This window comes from Echiichthys vipera (assembly GCF_963691815.1).
Source record: "Echiichthys vipera genome assembly, chromosome: 20".
Taxonomy (NCBI): domain Eukaryota; kingdom Metazoa; phylum Chordata; class Actinopteri; order Perciformes; family Trachinidae; genus Echiichthys; species Echiichthys vipera.
In genome coordinates this window covers 12,017,626-12,042,750 of record NC_139845.1, presented here as the reverse complement: position 1 = coordinate 12,042,750, position 25,125 = coordinate 12,017,626, and the positions used below count along the sequence as shown (strand labels likewise).

General features: G+C 39.7%; 1 protein-coding gene across 2 annotated transcripts in view; it reads left to right on the top strand.

The window, feature by feature from the left end:
* The window catches only part of grm8a (glutamate receptor, metabotropic 8a), a gene marked incomplete at both ends in the record, with an annotated part of 470,018 nt that overhangs the window by 154,901 nt on the left and 289,992 nt on the right, over window positions 1-25,125 (top strand). For both annotated transcript variants that reach the window (XM_083935442.1, XM_083935441.1), the window contains 2 exons: window positions 2,149-2,286; window positions 23,864-24,064. In XM_083935442.1, the coding sequence (XP_083791568.1) occupies window positions 2,149-2,286; window positions 23,864-24,064 (339 nt within the window). The remainder of the gene's footprint in view (window positions 1-2,148; window positions 2,287-23,863; window positions 24,065-25,125) is intronic.

The window sequence follows — 25,125 nt, the reverse complement described above, 5'->3', positions numbered from 1 at the left end:
AATGCACAATCCCGACAGGAAGAGTAGCTGTGCTGAGACATAATTAAAAAAAAAGCCTCTATTATGTTATTTCATTTTGCCTTTAAGCCTATTATTGGTTTGATTTATATTCTGCTTAAACCACTGCACATTCGACAAATACTTTTTTTTTAATTTAAAGGGAATAGTTTATTTTACAGTTGCTTTCTGACCACATGTAGCTCTCTACCTTACTAGTCATGTTTAATAGGAAACTACACTATAGCCAGGGGAGGGCAAGCTCAGTCTTGACACTTGACACACTGGAGGAAACAGCTAGCTGGCTCTTGGAAAGTAAAAATAGTCTTACTGAAGTCCTTTCATCACTTAGAGGCAGTGCTCCAAATGAAGGATGTCTCGTTTTCCCAGGGGTCAATGAAAATAACGCCTGAGACACAAAAACTCTCATTACATTTAAATAATAAGATTTATGTGACATGGAATATACTCTATCATTGTATTCATTTTTAAAATGTTTTTTTAAATCAAGGCAATAATCTCATTGTATTTACTATGAGATCTGTTCTAACTTATTTGTAAAGTTGAAAATAAGGAGTTATCTGTACAAGATATCATTGTACTAGGAGACCTGAATGAATATGTTTTGGTAGCTAAACAGAGCCAGATTAAACCAGAGGAGTCTCTGAGAAGAAAAGTGTCAGTGCACATTCTAGGATGGAGCTTTGGGGAGACAGAAGCCTCCGTGAAGTGATGGAACTGGCTTCTTAAACATGTTGGGAGAATTTAATTCCCAGCCCTGCCAGGTTGCCGGGAAACCAATGGGGACTCCAGGAAATCATTGCTGGTATTAACAAACTATATATAACGTGCTATCATGTGCCAATCGTTAGAGGGTTTACTAAGTTCTTACCTTTGTAAAGAGCTTACCGTTTTTCGCCATCTTCCAGTCTTACCCTCTTCTTGCTCCAGCCACATATTTAGTGTAGAGAGTACCACAACGACGATATCAATCTTCTCAGTCAACTCTCGGCAAGAAAGCATACACGTGCATTTCACACTCGCACTACTCTTTTGATCAAATAACCAAAGAAAATTTGGTGCCCCAGACGGGCGAGTGTCTCCCAAACATTTACTCACTTGGATATAAGTTTATGAAAGAGACCTAGTTTTCATGTTGTTTAAAGAACCTTACATCACCGCGATTTTAATGTCTTTATGAGCATGACATCTGTGATCACGATGAGATGCATGTGATCCCATATGTACCTGTTGAGTTACACAGCAATTGAACCCCCTGTTCCCATTTCCAATTAAGTCACACAGGTACACACAGGACCGATATCTCTGACAGCAGGGGAGATAAATCAAAGTGGCTCTTGTCACATTTTACAGTGAGTGCTTGCATGGCACAGGCTGCCCAAGTCAGTCTGATAGTCCCCAGTGATTCACCAATCCTCCATGGTTTGTTTCACACACTCCTTCTTTTTTAGTAGTGAAGTGTAAATGCTTCTTTACAGTCTTCTTGGGGCATACATACCTGAGGTCCATAGAAGCAAAAAATGAATCCTGCTGTATTCAAGTACCCAACACACCAGCGATGATGTTAATGGGGGTTATAAAGCAATATGGCACTAGAAGGTGTTTTCTTAAAATTCAGTTTTGCCATCAGAAAGCTGTTTTCCCAATTATTATTGTGGTACAAAACTAAGTATAAGGAGTGTTTTTGTCTCCCTTGTTTCTCTTTCCTTTCGCCCATCTCTTTATCGCAGCCTGCCAGCCTCTGACAGGTATTACCATTCCTGTGAGTGGAGAAATATGTTCTTCTGTTTCTCTCGTCTTCTCTGCTTATTAAATTGGACAAGTAGCCAGCATAGACTGTGAAAGCTCTGTGTTCGGCTTCTGTGTTTGATAGAAGCTCCTACACTGGATGGCTCCACAGAAATGGCTTTTCAGTCATACTTCAGATTCATGGGCTATTCATAACATATGTTTTTGTCAGTATAAATATATTACAGCGTCGTGAAAATCTAATTCTTCATACAGAGTGTCCTTCTTACATTGCACCATTAAACAAGATACTGAAGATGCTAACAACAACTCTTGTAATCAATATGATGCTGGTTAAACCCACTACCCTGTCTGTCTGTCTGTCTGTCTTCTTTTTTACAGCCTTTGACCGGTATTTCCGTAGCCGCTCGCTGTCTAACAACAGAAGAAATGTTTGGTTTGCTGAGTTCTGGGAGGAAAACTTCAATTGTAAGCTGGGGATGCATGGTAAACGGCCTGGTAGCCTGAAGAAATGCACTGGTAAGTCTTTGTACTTTGACATTTTAACTTATACGAGTTGCTATCCACAACTACTGTTCTGACCTGTTGGGAAAAACAAAGAAACACAAAATGCCTGGTAGTCCAAACAGGCATTTTGCAAGCATTAAATTAAGTTGATTTAGGTCTGATTGCTTCATTATGTGGCTAGTGTTTTTTTTACACTTGTATCCAACGCTGTGATAAATCATTCTGCCAATTTGAGAAGAGGTGTTTTAACTCCACAGATGATCCGTAGCGGGAAAGTCTAACCTACAAACAAATCTGGCAGGGGGTCAGTTCTAATTGGTCTTCTCTTGTCTCGCACCACAACCATCAGATCCTCACGTCTTCCTTAGTGTCATTTTTCTTGTTTTATTTTATGTAAAATAAGGACTAGCTAAAATGCTCAACAAAGAAATTCCCAAATGATTGTAGATTCGTTTATATCTGTGACATTCTTTTGCTTCTACTTTTCACAAGATTGAAGTCACCGGAGACAATAGTAAGCTCTAAAGGCTGCCTGTCTTTCTGGTATTCTCCCATTAGGCCAGCCCACAAAAATCTGTGCAGATTTCCTACATCACTGCAGATTGTCTAAGGCTTCATTGGAGCATCCCGACTCCTGAAATATTTTCGCAACAGGGACGAGCATGGGGGTCTAATTAGTGTATATACCGTATACATATATATATATGAGATCTGTGCTTTAAAGGTACTTATTAGAGCCAGCAGTGCTCTCGCCAGCAGGGCGCCCAGAGGCTCACCTGGCAGAGTGGGCGCCCAATATATTGCGGTATATTCTTCACCACAGCGTGTCTCTCTCTCTCTCTCTATATATACTGTATATATATATATATATATAGAGAGAGAGAGAGAGAGAAAGAGAGAGAGAGAGAGCACTGCTGGCTCTAATAAGTACCTTTAAAGCACAGATCACACTACTGCTGTTAGGCTCCAAGGAGTAATACAGTTCAAAAAGGACAGTTATTTGTGTACTCAAATATAAAAGGGAAATGTAATAATTGTTGTGCTGTGTCAAAATACATCAATTTAGTGTGTGTGTGTGCCTATGTGTGTGTGTGTGTGTGTGTGTGTGTGTGTGTGTATTTTTGCTTTAATAGGCACTTCTTGTTATTTTTTGCACATGTGTGGTTTGACCTGCATTTTACTCTCATATCAAAATACCTACAGCTTGTTATTATATACAGCTGCTACTGACGTGTAACTTGTGTGCCTTTTGCTGTGTGTGCATGTGTGTGTACAGGATCTAGATAAGGCGGTGTGTGCACTTTTACTGTCCCTACAGCTGCCACTGTCTATGCAAGAAAATGTAACAACACAACGCAATGGACATTACCTGCATGTTTGCCCATGATCACAGACATAAAACCTCTCAGGTTTAAGTTCTGTATGACCTCGTGCTGCTGTGATTGAGCCTATATGTTTATGTGTGTGTATGTCAAAGTGAGTATTTCCCAGCTGACAGCCACCATTAGTTCCCGTAATTAGGTTTGTAAGGGCTGTGACTCCCATTGACCGTCTATTACTACCTGTGGCATCTGTTTATCTGGCCGTGTGCGTGTCGAGGGCCCTGTAGTAATGCGACAAAGTCCATTGATTCCGAGAGCTTGGGTTCGCAACCTCCAACTCATCAACACTAAAACCAATCAGCAGCCTGCTGCTCAAGGTCTCCGTGGTGACACAGCTGATGTGGATGTGGAAATGGGTGTGATTATTGCATGTGATTGAGCTGAGAGGGAGAGACAAATAGAAAAAGGGAGAGTGTCAACAAGTGTAAATGAGAAAATTAACAGGAAGAGGGGTTGAAATAATGTTTGGATGCACACATAAGAAAGAGACAGACTAAGAAATAATATTTAAGTACATTTATAACAGAGGAAACAACAAATAAGAAGAATAAGCCAGTAAGACACATTAAGAGTGAGAGTGATAAGAACAGTTCTTTCTGAATCTGGAACTCATATTGCCCAAACATGACCTGAGGAGAATCCTCAGCCAGGTTTGTTGAAAACATCACGCTCTGCCATCTGTAAAACTGTCACTAGCAACAACAAATATAAACAACTGCAGTCTATGATTAACATCAGGGCGGCGAAAAGGCCTCTTAAGTAAAATTGGTTACATTGCTCCACAAAAAAAATCTAACAAAAAACAACTCTCTACTGCTCTCAGTTAAAATGTGAACAAGGGCGCCCAGAGGCTCACCTGGCAGAGTGGGCGCCCAATATATTGGGGTATATTCCTTGCCACAGCGTCTCTCTCGCTCTCTCTCTCTCTCTCTCTCTCTCTCTCTCTCTCTCTCTCTCTCTCTCTCTCTCTCTCTCTCTCCCTTTAGCTCTCTCTCTCTCCCCCTATTATTCAGTTATGTAAGATATAAATGCATAAAAAGCCCCAAAACAATATATCAAGAAAAATGTAAACTTCTGCTGTATCAGCTGCTAAGTTTGAAAAATAAAAATAAGAGCAGTGTTAATATTATGCATATATAAGGCAAATGTAGAATTAATCTGTGATATTTAAAAAATAAATATATATATTTAAATATACGTTTCAGATCAGAAAACCATACAATAATTTTTTGTTTAACAGTGTACACACTGAACACTGAACATTGCAATTCAAAGACTGTTACCATACCGTCAGTGGCACCATTCACGGTAGTGCAAGAATGTGTTGTTTGAATTAGTTTAACTCTAATAGGTGACCACTATGGGTCACATCATGGGTTGTGTAATCCAGGTGATGTGCTCTGTTGAGCTGTGTGGTAATGTTAAGCTTGATTATAAAACCAAAACTGCAATTTTTAAATGATTCCATAGGTTTTTTATTTAGAAAGTATTTCTAATTTAAAGTGATGGTTATTATCAGTTTAAACAGCATAACTGTGTATCACTAAATCTCAAGATACGTTTCATAGTTGGTTCCATTTAAAAATGATAAACTGTTATATTGAACAATCACGTGCATATGTTTAAAATTATGTTTAGACTTTTTATTATTGCTACCACAACTGGTGCCAGACATCTGCAGTTCATCTTCAATAAAAAGAATAGTAGCACAAAATAAAAGGGAAATCTGAAGCACTCCCACATCTGAGTGTAGTTTAAAGTATGTTTTCCCCCTCAAGCATGGTTGATATGTTTGTGAGCACATCAGCCATGACAACTCAGATACTGGGATAAAACTGTCTTCTGTTGAAAGCGTACAGTCAGGTAAAATTGATGCCTGAGGGGAAGCCGACTGAAGCAGGCACCAGATCATCTCTAAGCCTACATACACAGGTTAAAAAGCTCACAAACACGTGCATGCCAACATGGCTGCAGATTTAAAAAATCATTAATGATGAATGCACAAGCTCTGTTCATAAATGTGATACTTTGACACCTGATCCTCAAGTCCCACCAGACTTTTTTCTAAAGATGCAGGTGTACTTATAATACAAGCAAATGATAAGAGCTAAAATAAAGAATCAAATATGTTGTGACTGGTTACCATGCTACAATTTCCCACACCTCATAGAAAATGAATGCGTGATGATGGCTCCACCTTACTTGCCACGCTGTGACACTCTCAACTCAACACACCCTTTTTCGGTAGAACCTACATTTCCCTGCTCTCAGATGGAAACACACACACACACACACACCGGGACAAGCATGACACACACATAGGTTCACATAAGAATACAAACACAAGGAAAAGGCAGAATAGGCATAAACACATACACACACACACACACACACACACACACACACACACACACACACACACACACACACACACACACACACACACACACACACACACACACACAGACAGACACATTTCACAACCTGGGCCTATCAATGGATCTTTTCCACCAGTGAATAGCATTGGCTGTGACAGGAGTTACAGTATAAGCCTCAGGTAGACACAGAGGAATTAAAGTGCAGTGCGAGCAGGCAACAAAGTTGTTACAGTGTTGGCTGTGGTTTTTTTCTCCAGTGTGGATTGTGACTTGTGTCACTCATAAGGGAATTATATCATTATTTTATCTTCCTTTCTTCTAGGCTTTCTTGACTGTCAATCATAAGTCAAGTTTCTCTGCTGACTTAATCTGGCCCTGTCCCTCCAACTGTGAATCTGTGACTTTCTTACTGTTCTGTCAAATTCAAACTCAAAAGGCTTTATTGGCATGAATATACTGAGATGAGGTATTAACAAACAACTATATGAATGTATTAAAAAACGTGTAGTATACGTCAGTATGCAGGTTCAAAGTTTTATTTTGTGTTTCTGCTTAAACATGTTTACATGCTCAAATTAAAAAAAACACACATTATTTCTGTGTGCAGAATTCAGAATTTGCAATTCTGAATTCTGCAATAACATACAATTCAATTCAATTCAATTCAATTTTATTTATATTGCCAAATCATAACAAAAGTTATCTCAAGAGACTTTACAAACTCGGTAAAGTTTTTAGCCCCTGTCTCTTTAAGTCCCCCATCCTCAAAAAGCCCAGTCTGCTCTGATTGGTCTGCATCTGGTTCTTCAACCTCTGTGCCCTCTACGTCTCTGCATCAGCTGGGGAATGACTGTAACAGGCAGAACTTTCTACGTATATATTTATAGTATATTTGTGGCATCACAACCGTACAGAAGTCCTGACTGCTCGTTTGAAGACATAGTTTCTGAAAACGGGCTGTGGCTATTTCTCTGTGATACTTGATTTTGATACATTCGCAGTACTTTTTTATCACGACGATCTGCTTTCTAATCAAAATAAGAAATGGAAATCACACTTTCTACAACATCTTTAACAATTAAAGATCACCTATTAGACTACTTTTCTGGTCTTATTATTTATTCATGTCTCCTATAGCGCAGCCGGACACGATTCACCGCCCAATAAACTATGTAGATTTCAGGGAGTGCACTTTCTGCACTCTCTGTAACACTCTGTTCAGGTGACTCCTCCCTCTTGCCCCTGGTCCGCTGAGCCCACTCTGTTGTCATTTGTTACCTTCTAGAAGACCTTCAAAGGGCATTTGAACTCTAACCCCTCCTTTTGCCGGTTAATGGGAGAAAAATTACAGGACAACAACAAATTAAATTCATCGCTGCACCACATACATCACTGCAATGTGCGCGTCTGTTTTATGTCCATGTCACAGCACGCTAAAAAATGTATGCTTCAGATTGGAGTCATCTAAGGTGTTACAACCGTCCCCTGTTACAACTGTACCTGGTCTTCCCTACTACGAAATTTATTTTTCAAAGGTGGTAGTAATGAAGTGTGCACTTATGCAATCATATCAGCCACAGTAAATATGAGATGTGTCCTGAAAAAATCCTTGGTAAGATGTTTGTGAATGTGATGAGAGAGTCTGAGCACAGCTGCTGCTGTTAGAGAAACACAACAGGGAAACCACAGTAGGGGTTACACCGGCTCACACTGATGACAGTACCCGGGGCAGCTGCGAGTCTGAGGCTGCTGTCTGTCCAGTGCTCTACTCATAAGTGCGGACCGGAGAAGTAGATCTGCTCCTGTCCGGACTAGTTAGCTGCTACGGGGGTCGGTTGCAGTTTAAGGCCGTGTGTTTTCCTCCTCTGATGGCGAGAGACACCTCCCACACACATACACATAAACCACCGCCATAGCAGCTCACTTCCACGGTCCCACCGCTACTACGCAGGTGCAGTAACGCAATATTTTCTAAAACTCAGGTGTGTCGTAACGTTAAATAAACCCACATATTAGGATCATGTTGTTTGCCGGGAATCTGCCTTTCTACCCACTTCAGCCTGGTGCTTGGGTCTTTAGGAGAGGAAAACGGCTTTCCCTCACACCTACAAAAACACTTTTTTAGAGACATTTCTACCGACGTCCTAACCGAAGTGAAAAGATGCAACTGCAATTCCATCCCTGCCGGCAGTTGAGAGCACGGCAGGGATGGACATGAGGACTAGCAGCATGACCATGTAGGACAGTCAGGCATCATCTAAGTAGATAAATTCAAAGAAATCGCTAATAGCAACCAAATCCCAGCGTTCAGAGCTGAGCCAGAAGGTCACAGGGCTCATGTCTAAATGCATGTTCATCATTGTTTGATACTTTGGTGTCTTTTAACATGACTATACAACATTATGAAAACATTTAAAGGTCAGAAAAGACAGAAAGCTGAATAGGTCCTCTTTAAGATCAAACCAATATATCTCTTCCTGTCTCTCTCCCTTACCTTCTGCTGTCTCTGATGTGTGTTTAATCGAATCTTCTGTATCACTTTCTCATAATGAAATGTAAATGTGGCAAATAAAAGCTAGATCTATAAAAAAAAAAGCTGATTTTTACATCAGTGCTTACACTCAAATAGTTATCGTGGACTATCTATTTGCAGAGCTATTTGTAATAATGTATATTTTATGCAGCTGCACAGTTTGCACTCGCATTGCTTATTATGGATGAATCTCATGTTGCAGGCTGGGTTTAATAGGTCCAATAACCCCTTAGCCAGAAGTCTTTTCACCCTATTAAATGGGAGGAAACACACAGTGCAGATACAGGCAGGGATTAGCGAAACCAAGCAACATAATCAGTCTGTTTTAAACATAAAGTCCAATTAATTGAGGAAATATGTTAATTAGTACAAATATGTTACACAGTAATATAGGATGACCCTCCATACATTACATTGCATAGATAGACAACAGACTGGATAGCACGAAACATATTCATCATTTTTTTTAAGGTACCATATCGTAAAAAGTGATATTCCCATGTCTATTTATATCGTAAAGCATAAAGTGCTATATAAATACTTTGAACGTATCAAAACTCTCAATCAACAGAGAAATTTACACAGCCTGTATTCAGAGACTGTGCCCTCAAACGAGCCATCAGGACTTCTGTACGGTTGAGATGTCGCAGCTATACCATATATGTAGGTAGAAAGTGCCGTTTCAATGTCTTTGCAGTCACTCCTCACTTGCAATGACAATGCAGAGACACCTGGAGCGCAGATTTGGAAGACACAGAAAAGCCGAACAATCAGAGCAGACAGGGATTTTACGGAAGGGGGGCTTACAGGGACAGGTGCCTAAACGGAACATTTAGGACTGATGGTGAATATTCAAACACACAGTATAGGAACAAATAATTTGTTTTTTGAACATTAAAGCATGTTAACATGTTGTAGTAGAAACCCAAAGTACAAGTATGAACCTGGAAATTACCATAATATGATATAGGACTTTGAAGTTGAAATCACACCTATGAGAAAAGTACAAGGTGTATTTTAGTGTAAAGAGTGCAAACTTTGTGAGAGAAAATCCTCTCATAATAGTTAAAGCTCTCTGGTCTACTTTCCCTGATTAGCAAGATTACCTTGGGACTTCACTGTAGCTGCCTAATGTTAGGCTGTAACTTCTATCCTACTTAATGGGCAAACACAGAAGATTATCAAATGCTGACACACACCCACACACACACACACACACACACACACACACACACACACACACACATACTCTCTCACACACACACACACACACACACACACACACACACACAAACACACAGCGCTTTACATTTCCCTAGTTTAACATAAAATATTTACACTTTACAGAGTATTGTTAATGGGGACATTATCTTCTAAAGAATTCTATGTGATAGTTTGATGCACAGAGTTGCTTGATGCAAAGTCTTCATTCAACACTCTTGATGTGTGTGCATGGATCTGCCCGTGTGAGTTTCACACTTCAGTTCCAGGAGTTAATTAGATCCTGACTTAGCCCAGCATGTCACACATTTACCCTTGTGCACAAACATATGTGCACTCACCACAAATAGACCATATCCTAACGAGGTCGATGGGGAAGGAGAGTTATTAGGCTCGCTGGCTGGATAAACTGTTCCCTCCCCTGTGAAAAGGCCTCAGGGCCGAATAGACTGAAAGACAGAGACAAACCCAGATGGAGAGCTTGATGGACAATTAGAGACAGATAGATTGCAGTGTGTGAGACAGGAATTGTGTCAGATAGACAGTATTTTAGGAATTTTTGCAGCATTAGTTACCAGTAGGTGATATTAGGTGTCATTCTGCTACAGAGGAATTACCCCTTTTCATTTTCTTGTACGGGGCATGGTTATCCAACAGCTTCCATCGATGACTCTGTGTGGTTATGTGTGACCTATTGATGAGACGCAGTCATACATGCATGCCCTGTGACATGCAAGTAAGGATTTTTACTACAGAATAACTTTATCTGCATGGATGTGAAACTCCTCCATCATAGGTAACACTGTGGGGGTTGAAAGCACTGGCGTTGAGCTGCCTATCCATCACTGTTAATGCATATACAAACACACTCACACACACAAGCACACGCACACACACACACACACTCACACACACACACACACCCACAGACTAATCAATCTTGAACAAGTTCACAGTACCCACTGTTCACTTTGGCACTGTCGCACACCTCTCTGTCACTGATACACACCCAAGAGCTCACCTGCAAATTAATAAAGACACAGTTAAGAGTTAAATCCGCACATGATGAATTTACTGACCATCCTTATTGACTTAAAGTTATTCAGAAGAATGTGTTCGCACATTTGCATATCTAGAAATCTATATGACAACATTAGCATGTATTTGGGGTTTCTGGCAAAAGTCCAACATTCACTCTCCTATTAGCTCTGTTTGGTCCCCCCCTACTCCTGTGGGAAATATCTGTATGTCTATATGCCTCTTTAGCTGCCAAATGCTCCATTATATCCACCTGCTAGTAGCTCACTTTGTCTGCCGTTTGATGCTGAGCAGGCCTTCAGAGTGATTATTATAGCTTTTTCACTGAAAATGACTAGAAAAATATTTTGCTGATGACGGTGAGGCTGAACCAAAACAGTAAAGTAACTGGCCATAAAACCAAAACAATGAGCTGAAAAAAATATATACTAAAACCCTCTGTAAGACCGAGGAGAACTGTTGGTTTGTGACTACAGGTGACCCCTTATACGTCTTGCATGGTTAAATGACCCATTACTAATCTAAAATATTGATTTTTGTGGTTAAATTTAATTACCTAGGCAATAAAATCGCTTAATTAGTTTAGAAAAGAGAAACTGTAAAAATGAGGCATTATTTCTACATTAGCATCATCGTTTTAATTGTAGGGCAGTTAGTGCTATAAAATATGGGTCTTTTATAACATACATCTTGATTCATTTTGTAGCTTTAGCTGTTATTCCTATCAATTACTGGTCTGATTGTGACTGCTCTGGCTCCTGGCCCTGTTGGACTCTGTTAAAGCAATGCTGCCACTTCCCCAAATCTGTGCAATAAACACAGGGAGTGAGATGTTATTACTGGTAAGAATGATGTCCAAAGCTTTGAAAATAAGACCTTGGTTGTAAATATCGATCAAAGAAGTTCTAAAAAGCGACTGAAGGGAAGAGGTCCTAATGACTTTTAAAAAAAAACAATCCAATACAATTGACATCTTATAACCCAGAGCCTAATTTATCATTGTTTTTCCTATTTTATTCACTTATTTCCTGTCTCTTGTCAAATGTGCATTGTTAGAAATATAAGGATTCAATGTTTTTTGTGTGCCTCTGTCACTACATGCATTGCTGAGTGTACCTCTGTGTGCATGTACTCACGTACGCCATGTGCAAATACACACACACAGACATTTCTTTGTGCAGTGATAGGTTGTCGCAGGTTAGATAGAACAAGTGTTGCTTTTCTAATGTGATTTTACGGTTCGTCCTCTCTTTAACAATACCTATTTTCTCAACTGCATACATCCCCCTTCTCTCCCACTCGTCCTCTCTTCTATCTTATTCTGTTGTTTCATTTGTTTCTCTCAACCTTCCTTCTATTAACACACCTTCTATTTATTGTCTCTCGTTCCTGCTATTGTTTAGGTTTCTGTTTTCCATCCTTCTGTCTTGTTTGATCCGGTTCTCCCTCCTCTCTCTCACTAGCGTTATTGTGCTCTTTTTCTGCATTCACTTCTGTCTCTTTTTGTTCCATCCTTCGTCCCTTTGTGTGTGCTTGTTTGTCGGGTGTGTGAAAATATATACTTTTTCAAGAGTGGGAAGACTCGCTGACACAGAACATACATTCCATCCACGACACAAATGAAAATTCCTGTTTATTTGTTTGTGTGAAAGCTGTGCAGGAGAGAGATTAAGAGAAGAACGGACTGACAAAAGGAAATTAAAAAAGCTAGAGAGAGAGAGGGAGAGAGAGAGAGAGAGAGACAGTGAGACAGTGCGACAGAGAGAGAGACAGTGAGACACAGAGAGAGATTGTGAGATTGTGAGCATAGTAGAGTTGTGCCAGGACATTGATTCAGCCAAATATGAATAATGAATAATGTATATTAGCTGCCTGTACTATCAGCAGTGATATATACCAGTAATAATGTAAATATGTGAAATATTTTAGCCACATATGTCTGTAGCATCACGTTACTCATGAAAAGTGGTGTTCTGCAGCCAATTGCTTTTTTATAAAGCAAACAACATTCTCGCTGCAGTGTTACAGGAGGTCTGCGAACAGAGGGGAAGGGAGATGAAGGATAAGAAAGATCTGTTCGGCCAGTAAATAACCCAAACATCAAGTCCACTAGAGAGTTAAGGAGTCCCTTAGCCAATAAAGCCACAATCTGGTCTAAAGAACCATCATTTCTATCATAACAACTACTAACTAAGCAAATAATTACTGAGATCTGGGAAAGATGAAACATTAACATAGTCTTATCAACAGGTTTGTATGAAATCATGCGAAGTATGACATTTTATTTAACGCCGTGAAACGGCAACCGGTACGTGAGTCGATTCATTTCAGGTAACAAAAGGTGACAATAAAAATCTGCACCAAAAATTCTTGATCAAGATGAGGAAAGAGGTCATGGTTTGGCTTGGTACTTCCAGGACACAAATGCAGGTCGCCTGGGTGGAAGACCTGTGCTTTGGGACCCATCCACCACCCGACCCTCCTCCATATGCGGATATTGGCCCTTTTATAGTACATCACCTGCTTTCTTTCTTTGCTCCGGACATCATTTGTACAGTAATAAATATGAAGATTATGTCTTACACTGCATTTTTTTTCCAGTAGTTATATGTACAGTGAATGAGGACAGCCTGCCTAAAAAGAAGTGTGAGGTTGGAATGATCACTGCACCACACTTTGGTTAAGATTTTGAAGTCTTTTTGACCTCTGATGGCACAGTATACTGACACACCCTAAGTAAGTAAGACTAAGACTAAGTACACGTCAACATTACTGCAATTTTACCCCACTGGAGTTAAGGAAAAATATGATAAATATATATAATATTTCAAGGGGTGTTAAAAGGGGAACAATACTTAAATTAAGATTTCAAAACTGTTATCCCATGGCCTAGAAATGCTTAATGAATATTTGTGAACATGAACTACTTTTTCTCAAAGCCAGAAACCAGAGAAGTGTCTAACTGATGTCATCAAGTATAAAGTGTGGAGCTGCTCCAGAGCCAAATGAGCTTTAGTCTATTGTAGTGATCTCAGTTCTAAAAAGAGAAAATGTCCTCATCAGCAGATCCCCCCTGGATGCTCCCAGTGCCAGCTATAACATATTTTACAATTCATTGTCTACGGAGCAGCATATTTTATAATTGATGACTTGACAAATTTGAGTTTTGGAGTGTCATTTTTGGATTCAGCTTATTTGAGCATCTTACTGTTATCCCCTAATAAAGTACTTTATACCACAATTATGTGTTTACAACCTGTCAGCTTCTATTAGTTGTAGTGATGACACTGTGTTCCCAGATCTCTACAATGACAGCCTTATCATACAAATCATGGTCATAACTACGAAAGTACAGCTCATGTTGTAATAAACTCTTTCAGAAAGTTGTCCAATCAGTATTTAAGTCATCAAATCAGCCTTTTAAGTCCTTTCAGTCAGCTTTTCTGTATTTTCTAGTCAAAAAAAACTTTTCTGAGAATTGTTGTGCAACTTGTTGACAGATTTATTTCTTACACACTTTTATTTTACTCAGCCGACAGTGGGCCGTACAGACATACATATTCTCCAGCTGATTGAAATTAAAACGATATTTGACATTGATCTCCGATTCTCCGCACAAACAAAACTCAGGCACCAATTATGGACCAAGTAGATGCACACACACATTCTCACACACAGACTGGAATCTAATGACTGGTATTTGTGCAGCGGTGTATTGGCATAACCCTTGGCTTCAGTGCTCTCTTGTCAAATCATGTAGAGCAGAATCCCTGTCTGATGCTCATTTCTTATTCTCTCCTATTGATTATTAATTTCACTCTTGGCAGATTAGCCCTGAAGCTAGCTCAAAGCCAGACAAGTATGTTTATAACCTAAGAACTCTTTGTGCATTGCGATTGTGTGGGTTTCTTGTGGGTGGTTGCGTAATATTTTCCTCACTTCACATTTTGACATACTAAGGAAGAACATAAAAGCAGAATAGGTGCATGTGTGTATTGTTCTGACAGTGATTTGTAAAAGTCTTTGAGTTAAGATTTGTTTGTGGGAAGCGTTTCCCTATTCTGTTATCTGAGAATATATATATATCTGAGAGAGAACTAATTAAGCAACCTTTATGCAAATGATTCATCGCCATCTGAATTGAGTTTGCATTATCCTGAGATTTATAAATAAAATCTCCTCACTTAATTATTCTCAAAGTTACCTCATCTGCATCTTTTTAAATGGAAAATAAATGTGCGCGTAAAGGTGTGTGACAGGAGCAGAGAAGGAGGGAGTTGAATGTGTGTTCCTAATTGATGTTTAATTAAAGAGCTCGTCCAAATCATTAGTCTGTCTGTCATCCATGGTGCCATCAATCACTCGCTGTGTAAAACCTGCCTGGTACACTGGCCCATGAAGGCATCCATCAAGTCACTTAGCCAGTCAGCATTTGTACATTAGCCTCACATCGCTGCCTTAATATATTGGTTTGTGCTAGTACTAGACACAGACGGCACTGGCCTACCTCTGAAGGCATTGAAGCACATGTTTTTATGATTCCACTGGCAGCAATCTCATTGTTGTCAGGAGATGTGGACGGTAGCTCTAAGTTTTGGGGATGAACAAAGACATTTTTTAGATTCTTTGAAAAACTATTTTCTCAGAGAATTCAAGGACAGGGTGGGTAATTGATGATGATGATATAAATAATAAATAAATGATCATATTGAGGATGAAGTGTGACATTAAATCGCTCTCATAAACATTTTGTTCGCTTTATAGTTTTTTGTCAAAGATACATTGTTGTGTTGTAAAAGGAGGTATGTGCCAGGACTTTGTTCATGCATTAAGGTTTGCAATCCTTTTGAGGAACTCCCACAGTGAACACTTGACAGATGTCTCACACACACACACACACACACACACACACACACACACACACACGATTTCCTTTTCTCTTGTACTTTCTTACAATATATGACTGAACCATTAGCTGGAAGTCAGGCAGGAAATCATTTAAAACATCAAATAAATACTGTAGACTATTGTTGAAAATAGGTATGCAACTGTATAGAAATCATCCTTGGATAGATACATTACACAACCAAAAAAAGTTACATTTGGTCATTGAAGAAAATGGAAGTGAGTACATCAAGAAAAGCACCATTTTCCCAATTTGACAGTTTGATTATATTAAAAGAAAAACCATCAACAACAGACTTCATCAGCCATCACCATCTAATCAGCATCAAGCATACTGTGCCTCAAAATCCAAATAATATTTTTTAAAACTCAGGGTTTTATGTTCATTTTAGGAATTCAAAATAAATCTGTTTGTTTATCTTCAAAACTTTAGAAGTTTAGAAGGTTCAATTTAGGATTTTTTTATTTATTCATAAAGCTTCTGAGAGAAAGATCCCAATTTCTATCAAGGACTCCTACCTTAAACATTCTCAGAGCAACTCTGGAAGCAAGGGGCAGAAATGTTTACCTTAGGGCGCACTCACACTGTCCATCCGTACCGTTCCCCGTGCTTGAAGGTACTTGTCCCCCCCTCCCTCTCCCCCCGCGCCCCAGGTACTCACACTACCTGGGCCTCGTGCAAATGCTTCTTGCCCGCCTATACGTCATCACACCGTAACACGTCACACGCATTGATTGATATCATCGCGATGCGTCGCTTTGTTTACAAATCTTTCCATAGACCTCTGAGTTTTTGTGCGTCTTGTCGACTGTTTTTGAATATTTTCATCCGCCCAAATCTGCAGTAAACACTCCACCTCCGCATCACACCAACGTTAACCTTTCGCCGCCATTGTTTTAAATATCAGTGCATGGTCCGTCCTTCTTTTCTCTATGTCCGAACAGGCGCACATGAAATGACGTCAGAACAGCCATAGGCCTCGTGCTCGTACATGTGCACGTGCGCACGCTCGTGCTCGTTCATGTGCAAACGTGCTTTACAAAAGCCCACCTCTCCCAAACAGGACGTGGTCGGTCACTCACACTGGTCAAACGAACTAGACTTTAGCCGTGAAGTATGCTTGGGCACGGTACAGATGGACAGTGTGAGTGCGCCCTTACTGAGGGGGTGTGGCTGATCCTGTTGTCCTTCCATGAATGCTCTTTCTAGCCTGTGAGGTGTGAACATCCATTGAAATAAACTGTCTCACAATATGATACTGTAATTGTTTGTGTTCACTCTGCTAATGAAAGGTTGTGACCCAAGTCATCACTGCAGCACTGTTGCATTTTTCTTTAATTTCTAGTGATATTGCCTTATAGCATTTCCTAGGTATTTACACCATTTTCTCCTCTTTTAAAAGTCCTCCTCTCTACTTCTAACAATTCTCACCTGAGAGAAACGTTTGTATTTTAGGGGCCATTTTTTCGAAGAATGTCATAATTCTGAGGGTTTTCATAGAATTCCGTCACCAGGAGTAACTCTTTGTACTAGGAAGCTTTACAAATACAGCCCCAGCTCTTTATTTCTACTCTTAAGGTTATACTTGGATCGCTGTTATCTCCAATAATCCTGATGCTCTTACCAGCGTGAGTCATTGTACCACCACCTCTGCATTTATGTTGAAGTGCCAGGTTAGATGATTGAAGTGATGTCTCATGTTGTTTAAAGGTATATGAAGAGGAGTCTTTCAAAATGCAGTATCAATTTGGAATAATGATAATGATGAAAAAACCTCCATGACTTCATCTTCAAAGATGTCTTTCAAGTTCTGGATCCCGACTGTAAAAACTCATTTCTCTTGTCATCTAGAAACTTTAAAGGTTAAAAATGTCTGCAACCACACAATCTGTAATAGCATGGTGTCACGATCTTCAAACGGCAGATTATCTCAATTTCAAACAAAACTTTCATCATGAAATCCTTTTGGAAAGTTTCTGCCATGCCTGTGGCTTTTACTAAACACAACTGAGGTGAGTAACATCTTTATACTGATCTAGAAACAGATCATAGCAACCACCCGGACTGCGTGCCTAAGCAAGAAGAACAAATAATCAACCGCAAAATGTGAAAATGACTCGGAGATACGGAGAGGATTGTGTCCTCACGGAGCTTTTGGTTTGCAGATCTTTTATGAGACATGAAAGTTGCTTTTCATCTGTACTTCTGCCTCTCAGAGTTTTTCAAGTATTTTTTTTTTCTTTTGAGAGTTTTCAATGCAAATCTGTCCTTATCAAGCAGCCAACCAAATTAAAACGCCCGTGGTCACCGATATCATTAACACTGAGCAGAAAGGCAGAATTTAATTTAGCAGCTTCTGGCTGGTAAATGGAATATAATGTCAGACAGGGTGCATATTAACACACAAACATTTTGTGCATTCATCTTCGCGTCTCTCAGTTCCTCTCTGTCTCCGCCTCCATCTCAACTGTTATCCCTGCTTATCTCTTTCATTTAGTCTTGTTTTCACACAGACACACACACTAGCTGCACCATACTAGATGTGATATACTCACGTATTAATGACTCGGTTAACGTTGCCTTTTTTATCTTGCACCTGCTCGCCCATGTTGTATGCAAAGATGAAGTAAGTAGACTTGCAGCCACCTCTTGATTTGACAAGCTGTTATGGCTGCAGACAATGGACAGACAGATCTAATAAAAGCTCCATAATGTAGCATTGTACTCTTCGCACACACTCCCCTTGCTCCGGTTACAACACCTGATGCAATCCCAGGAAACAGAGACAGTAGTGTTTTCCCAGTTAGCAGCACTCATAACAGCACTAGTCGTTTAACCGTCTCAAGGCAGGATTGCGTCTTCTTGCGAGATGCTGATTAATGATGCATCATGTCGTTTCACATCGAGTTTCACGGCATGGAGAAATTCTCATTATCTCATGACACGTTGATCTATGGCTCAAAGTGTAACACTTTGTTGTACTTTTTCTCTGAATGGAAATGTGCACTGATGCTGAATACAAACGCGCATGCACACATAGCAATGCAACAGAAACGAATGCTGGCTTTGCAGAGAAAGACGAGCAGTTTATGTTGGATCTACGTAATCAGGTCACAGATCTGTTTTCGAAAAATGAGGACGATCAGTAATCTGATATTTATAGGTCAGCTTAAAAAGGTCAGGATAAATTCTTCTAACAATGCTCCTCCATTGATATCCTTATTCTTTCTGAGGCTGTTATGGAAGTTGTAACTCTTCAGATCTCTGCTTGCACAATTTTGTATGTGTAGTTCAGTTTAATTCAGAGTTGCTGTTAATTGGACATCTAAGTTCTAGTGCATCTTTGAAACTGTAGCAGCTTGTCACCTTCATTAACACATCATTAACTGAAGTACCCTCTGTCTCTTTGGCAAGATTTTGAAAAGTCAAATCGCAAAGTAAATTAGAAAATATCAGCAGAACCGCAGAAGTTAACTTACACAGATATGACTTAGATGGCAGATCATTACTATACATAATATAGAGAAATGGAGTTTGGCTAAGGCCTGGAAATTACTAATGAAGTAAATCTAAATATACTCTAGTGGTGACACGTTTTCACAGTCAAATAAAATAATAAAAGTGTTTGATGCTACGAAGATGGATTTTGGGTACGGTATCACTTCAGTGCCACCACTGTTGTATGTAAAGGTGTTGGATGTGAAAGCATTTGATAACTATGTCTTGTTTAGCTTTATTTATTAGCAATATGCCTAATTAGGTTTGCAATTAGGGTAGGACATTAGACAGCCAGCTAAATGGCCTTTTGTTGATTAGTGAGGCTGTATAAAGATGTTTCATGTTTTATCCATAGTCTGTTCTCAGACATTAATAAAGATTGCTTTGTAGTTTATTTGGCAAAAATGACCAATTACCTGGTGTTTGAATCCATATTTTTGAACACTGCGTTACATTTATGTGACTCAACATGAAAGAAGTATGCAGTATTTCTGATTTAAGTAGTTTTAGAGAAAGCAGCCCTTAACGACACTGCATTTTGCTCTGACGCGCTGGGAGTAATGCAGTAGATGAATACGCATAATCATCCGATGTGAGTGTGTATATACGCAATTGTCTCTTTTATGTGCTTGCATATGTGTGCTTTATGACAATAAGCCATATGGCCTCAGCATATTGAAGTCAATTGTCTTTCCTTTGTGAGCGTTGATATTAGAAGTTAAGAAGTCCCAGTAGAAAATCAGGCTTCTGGCAAAAACAACCGATATTGTGCAAACGGTGATCATAAAATGGATAGTTACATATTTAACTTTTAATTGTCTAAACATTCCTAGTTCCAGAAAGTTGCACTATTTAATCTAATTCTTACCTATTTCTGTTCTCTTCATCTTTACTGAAACATGTTTACATACTTTATTCTTTTTCTTGTACTGTCTGTCTGAATAAACTTGTATGACCCATAATTGCTCAATTCCCTACATAGTAAAAGTAGATAAATTGCAACAGCATCATAACATGCCATAGTGGCCGGATGCCTCACACATATCTTGGTTAAAAGAGGATTCATTCCCTAATTTCAATTGCAGTGAATAAAATAAATTCCCCCTGAGAGCGAAAAAAGTCAAACATGTCGAAATACTTTAATCCACACAGAGCACAATTCAATTATTTCAGTCTTTTAACTTAAATGGTTGATCTGTACTATTTTAATTGGTGCTCTGCTTAAAGTGCTGAAACACCTCAGGGTGTCGACTTCCCTAAACTCTTTATTTCATTTTAAATCTGCATTCATTGAACAGGGCGGCGGTTGCCCTTAGATTAGTGACAGGAGCAGTAAATCGACTCCCAATTGGATCTTTCAAGGCAGTTAACCAGTCAGTTAGTTGCATTAGCTCCACCTTGCTGCACTTCTTCTTTTTTCTTTCATCCAGACAGAGCGGTTGGTCCAGTGTAGTATTCATCTTGCACTGCTGCACAGAGGGTTTTGACTAGGGTTAGTTGCATCAATCACATTACTGAGGCTGTTGCCAGAGTAACCCCGAGGCAAGACAAGTCTTTTTAAACCTCTAAAAAACTTTTAGACCTCGGTTGTATAGTTTGACATGTATTGGCCCGACACCATCACAAGATTGTGGGCTAAAATGTGTTTTTGTGGGAGTGAACAGCAATTCATTACATTTTTTTTTTGTGACTGGTAGGAAATAAACACAGTTAAATATAGTTTTGGCTGTGTGATTTGAAACGTATGCCAGAATTTCTAAAGCTAATGAGAAAAACTGTCCCCTCTCTCAGTGACAACTAAGGTGTGAATGTGTGTAATTATGAATGTTGAGCATTTGTTCGCCAAAAGGTGCATGTCTTCTCTGGATAAGCAAATGTTAGTGATTTGTGCAGCCAGCTTTCTAATGAAATGTCAGATTAAAGGCAATGATAAACAAGATAACATGTCGACCACTTTCCATGAGCACTGGTGCTTGGAAACAGCTCAATAGATTTTTACCCCCCAGTCTCAGTCTACTGCTTTAAGCAGTTAGTTTTTCCTGTATGCATTTTTCTCGAACAATGAGCTGCTGGGTTTTGTTAGCCACAAAATGAATAGTTACAGATTTTTTATCTTTGGATGGGTCGGAAAGAGTTGTGCTTTGGCTCAGAAGAATGTGGTTTTACTGGGCACCAGCGTGTGGTAGTGTTTGCACACAGGAATGCCAAGAAGCAGAATAAGTGCTGTGTTAACCCCCTGCAGGATTGGAAAAATATGGCACATATATTTTATTTCCTTTCCTAGCTCTGTCACTTGCCCTCTATTCCTTTTTTCTTTTTCTGCAACACATACACACACACTGTCCATTTGCCGTTTTACTCTCATCATACAAACAAACAAACACTTCCAGTATATCTACCGTAAAGCTCTGTTATCCAGAGATCAAGAGGAGATGATTCATCCAATAAAGTGATCAGATGCTTGGTTGGACCACATGGCACAGAGACAATGCTTACTGCTGACGCTCTGTCTCACACAACCACCACCATTGCCACCAGCAACAAACACACACACACACACGCACACACGCACACACGCACACACAAACACACACACACACACACACACACACACACACACACACACACACACACGCACACATGCACATGCATACAGAACACCCAACAGCCATCTATAACTGTGGATTAGATTTCATTCTCTGGACCCCATTATTTCTTTATGGATTCTCATATTGATTGAGGGGCTTCTTGTCTTGTTAATTCAACTCAGCCCAGACGGGTTTTGATTCAGTTTGCGTTGCCTGAAGGTGACTGCTACTTGTAAGAAATAGGTGAGTAAAACCTGGGCAAAGTCAGTGGGGAGGTGAAAGAGACAAAAGAGAGGAGGACAGAAAGAGGGAGTATGAGAAAGTGACACACAGGGAGGGAAGAGGGGAAAGGGGAGGAAAGGAGAGAATGAGGCAGACATGAGAGATAAGAATAGAATAACAAGCTAAGAGCAAAACAAATGTCAGAAAGGGAAGGAGTTAAAGAAAGATAATAAGTTAGGATGTTTGGACATCCAGTGCAGTTCCACTCATTGAACTTTTTGATGGAAAACAGAGAAAATGAATATCATAGTCAATCACTTATTTCCATCTTAATGCATCAGGAAGGTTTTATTTCCACTCCGTTCTCTTTTGATTAGCTCATTATGCTAATGGCGTGTGTCATAAAACCCTCTCAATAAATAGCAACTAGGTTATTTGCGTGTTTGCGTATGTGTTTTGTCAGAGAAAGGAAGGGAGTGGGTCTCTGCACGTGCACTGTGCAGGCACAAAAGCCTATAGGTCAAATGCAATTTTTTTTCATTGATAAACTTAAACATGAACATTAATTAGGCTGTAGTAATAGGATAAGCCAAATACTGTAGCTTTAGAAGAAGAAAAACACTTGTATTTGGTTGAATGTTTAGATTTAACTGTACTATTTCAGGAAGGGGACAAAGTCTGTTTTGTCTTCCCTGGGCTTTCTTGCTTTTCTCTCATACAAGAAAATGCAATTACGAGTGGTTCAGAAGATGTAAAGAAGGAACATGTTGTTCCTTCTTCTGTAACTTTGCTACTAGGGTGAGAATGGACTGAGGGGTGTTATTTGTCATTGTCAGGCAGAGAGCCCTGCTACCTGTCTGATGCGTAACCTGTCTCGCACAAGTACTTTTTCTCTGTTTCATCTCTCTCCCTTATACCCCTTTCTAGTTTTCCTTCAGCCCAATTTTTATTTTTTACAGCTTGGCTTCATTTCACCTCTTTTTTTCACCTATCCCTCAGCCAAACTCTACCTGCCTTAACTACTGGTCTCTATCTATCATTGCTTGATTGTTTACATTCCAGAGCTTTTTATAATGTACATGGTGCACAGTTCTGGAACGTACCACTGAGCTGTTTGATGTCCTGGATGGACTTCCCTACCCTGATCCTGATTTAAAGGTCCCACATGCTCTATTTCAGTTTTATATCTGCTTTCTGAGTTTGTACTAGAGCATTTTAACAAGCTTAAATGTTCAAAAACATTATTTTTCAGTCTGAATAGACCTATATTCACCCTCTGTCTGAAAAGCTCAATTTTAGCATCTGTCTCTTTAAGCCCCCCTCCGAAAAAGACTAGTCTGCTCTGATTGGTCAGCGTTTCTGGGTCTTCCCCATAAGCGATTCTGTATTTACGGCTGACTGTGGCTCATTGCAGTAAGCGGGTTGTTCTCCATTCTGAGGATTGGCAATTCGGGCTCCGTCGGTCCACATGTCCTTGAACAAGACACTGAACCCCAAATTGCTCCCTGTGCTACTCATGGGTGTTTGGATGTGGTTTGAATGATTATATATAATCAGATGATGGGCAGGTAGGCTTTTTCATCAGTGTATGAATGTATGTATGAATGGGTGAATGTGTCAAGTAGTGTAAAAGAGGGCTGTGTGAATTTCTACTGTGGATTGATCGCTTTGATACTTTCATAGTATTTACATAGCACCGTGATCTGCTTTATAATAAAAAAAAGATATGGAGCCTTTAAATTCAGAATGGCTTCCATGGAAATTATGTATGTCTTTTCATTTTCTTCTTTTCCCTTCTAACCAATTTATTCTTTCCTTCTCAGGTTTAGAAAAAGTCGGGCGAGATTCCAGTTACGAACAAGAGGGAAAGGTTCAGTTTGTGATGGACGCGGTTTACGCCATGGCCCATGCTCTGCACCGCATGCACCGGGAGCTCTGCTACGGATACCCAGGCCTCTGCCCACGCATGGCCAGCATCGACGGCAAAGAGCTGCTCAGCTACATTCGTGCTGTCAACTTCAACGGTGAGTTATTCCCTGGACCCCCGGATGCATGCAAACATTCATACAGACTCCCACAGACTCTCACATATAAGATCTTAAAGAGCAAAAATTCACTCTGTCAGATCCCTAACATCCATCTGACCTTATAACCCTTCATGTCATCCCACCCTTCATGTCTTCTCGCTTCCTGTGTCATGCAGCTGTGCTCAGTCCTTTCAGATAGAGCATGAAAGACTATTGTCTGCCAAATAATTTATGAAATACAAGACAATTGCGCTGTTATGTGCTAAGTTATTCCTTCAGAATAACAGTTAAAAAAGGACAAATTAGAGCCTTGAATGCTACACTGTACAGTAGTCCTGAAGTGTTTATCCACCCTGCCTTGACTAATTTAGCTCATCCTTTAATAGTGCTAAACCCAGCTTCGCTTCTCATTTGTCTAATACTGTATGTGGCGTTTGTTTCACCTTCAAAATTAAGTTAATCTCACTGCTTTCCCCAAACACATTATGGCTATTTATTTTTTCATGTGGTCATGCATCATTTTGAACCTGTAGTGCTTAATCTTTAATTTCCCCCCTCTCTCCAAGACTTCCTCTACCGCTGACAAATTTAAGTGGATAAAAAACAAAATCTCATTTGAATATTATCTTATTAATACAAATATTCCCCTCATGCACCCTGCTTTTTCTGTCTGCCTTTTTTAATTTCCTGTGTTCCTTTGCAAAATATTTTGTGGAATACATTTGGGTAAGCCAGAGATAGAGAAAGGTAGTGTTATTGTGAGATTACAGAAATACTCATCTGATTTAGTTTTAGAGGCGAGATTGAAATTTCAGGTAACGTGTCTGTGCTGGAATGTGTGCAAAAATATGTGTCAGTGTTTGTCGTTTCCTGCGCTATCTCAGTCTGTCATCGCCAGAAGTCGAAAACCAATTCACAGGCAGACATTGATTGCTCTTTCATACTGCAACAGCAGGTTTGCGCTGTGGTGTATTTTTTTCTGTTATTGCTGGGCTAGAGAGGAGAGAAATCATTCCATAACCATAAGGTCACAAACTTTATACCTAAATGAATCACCG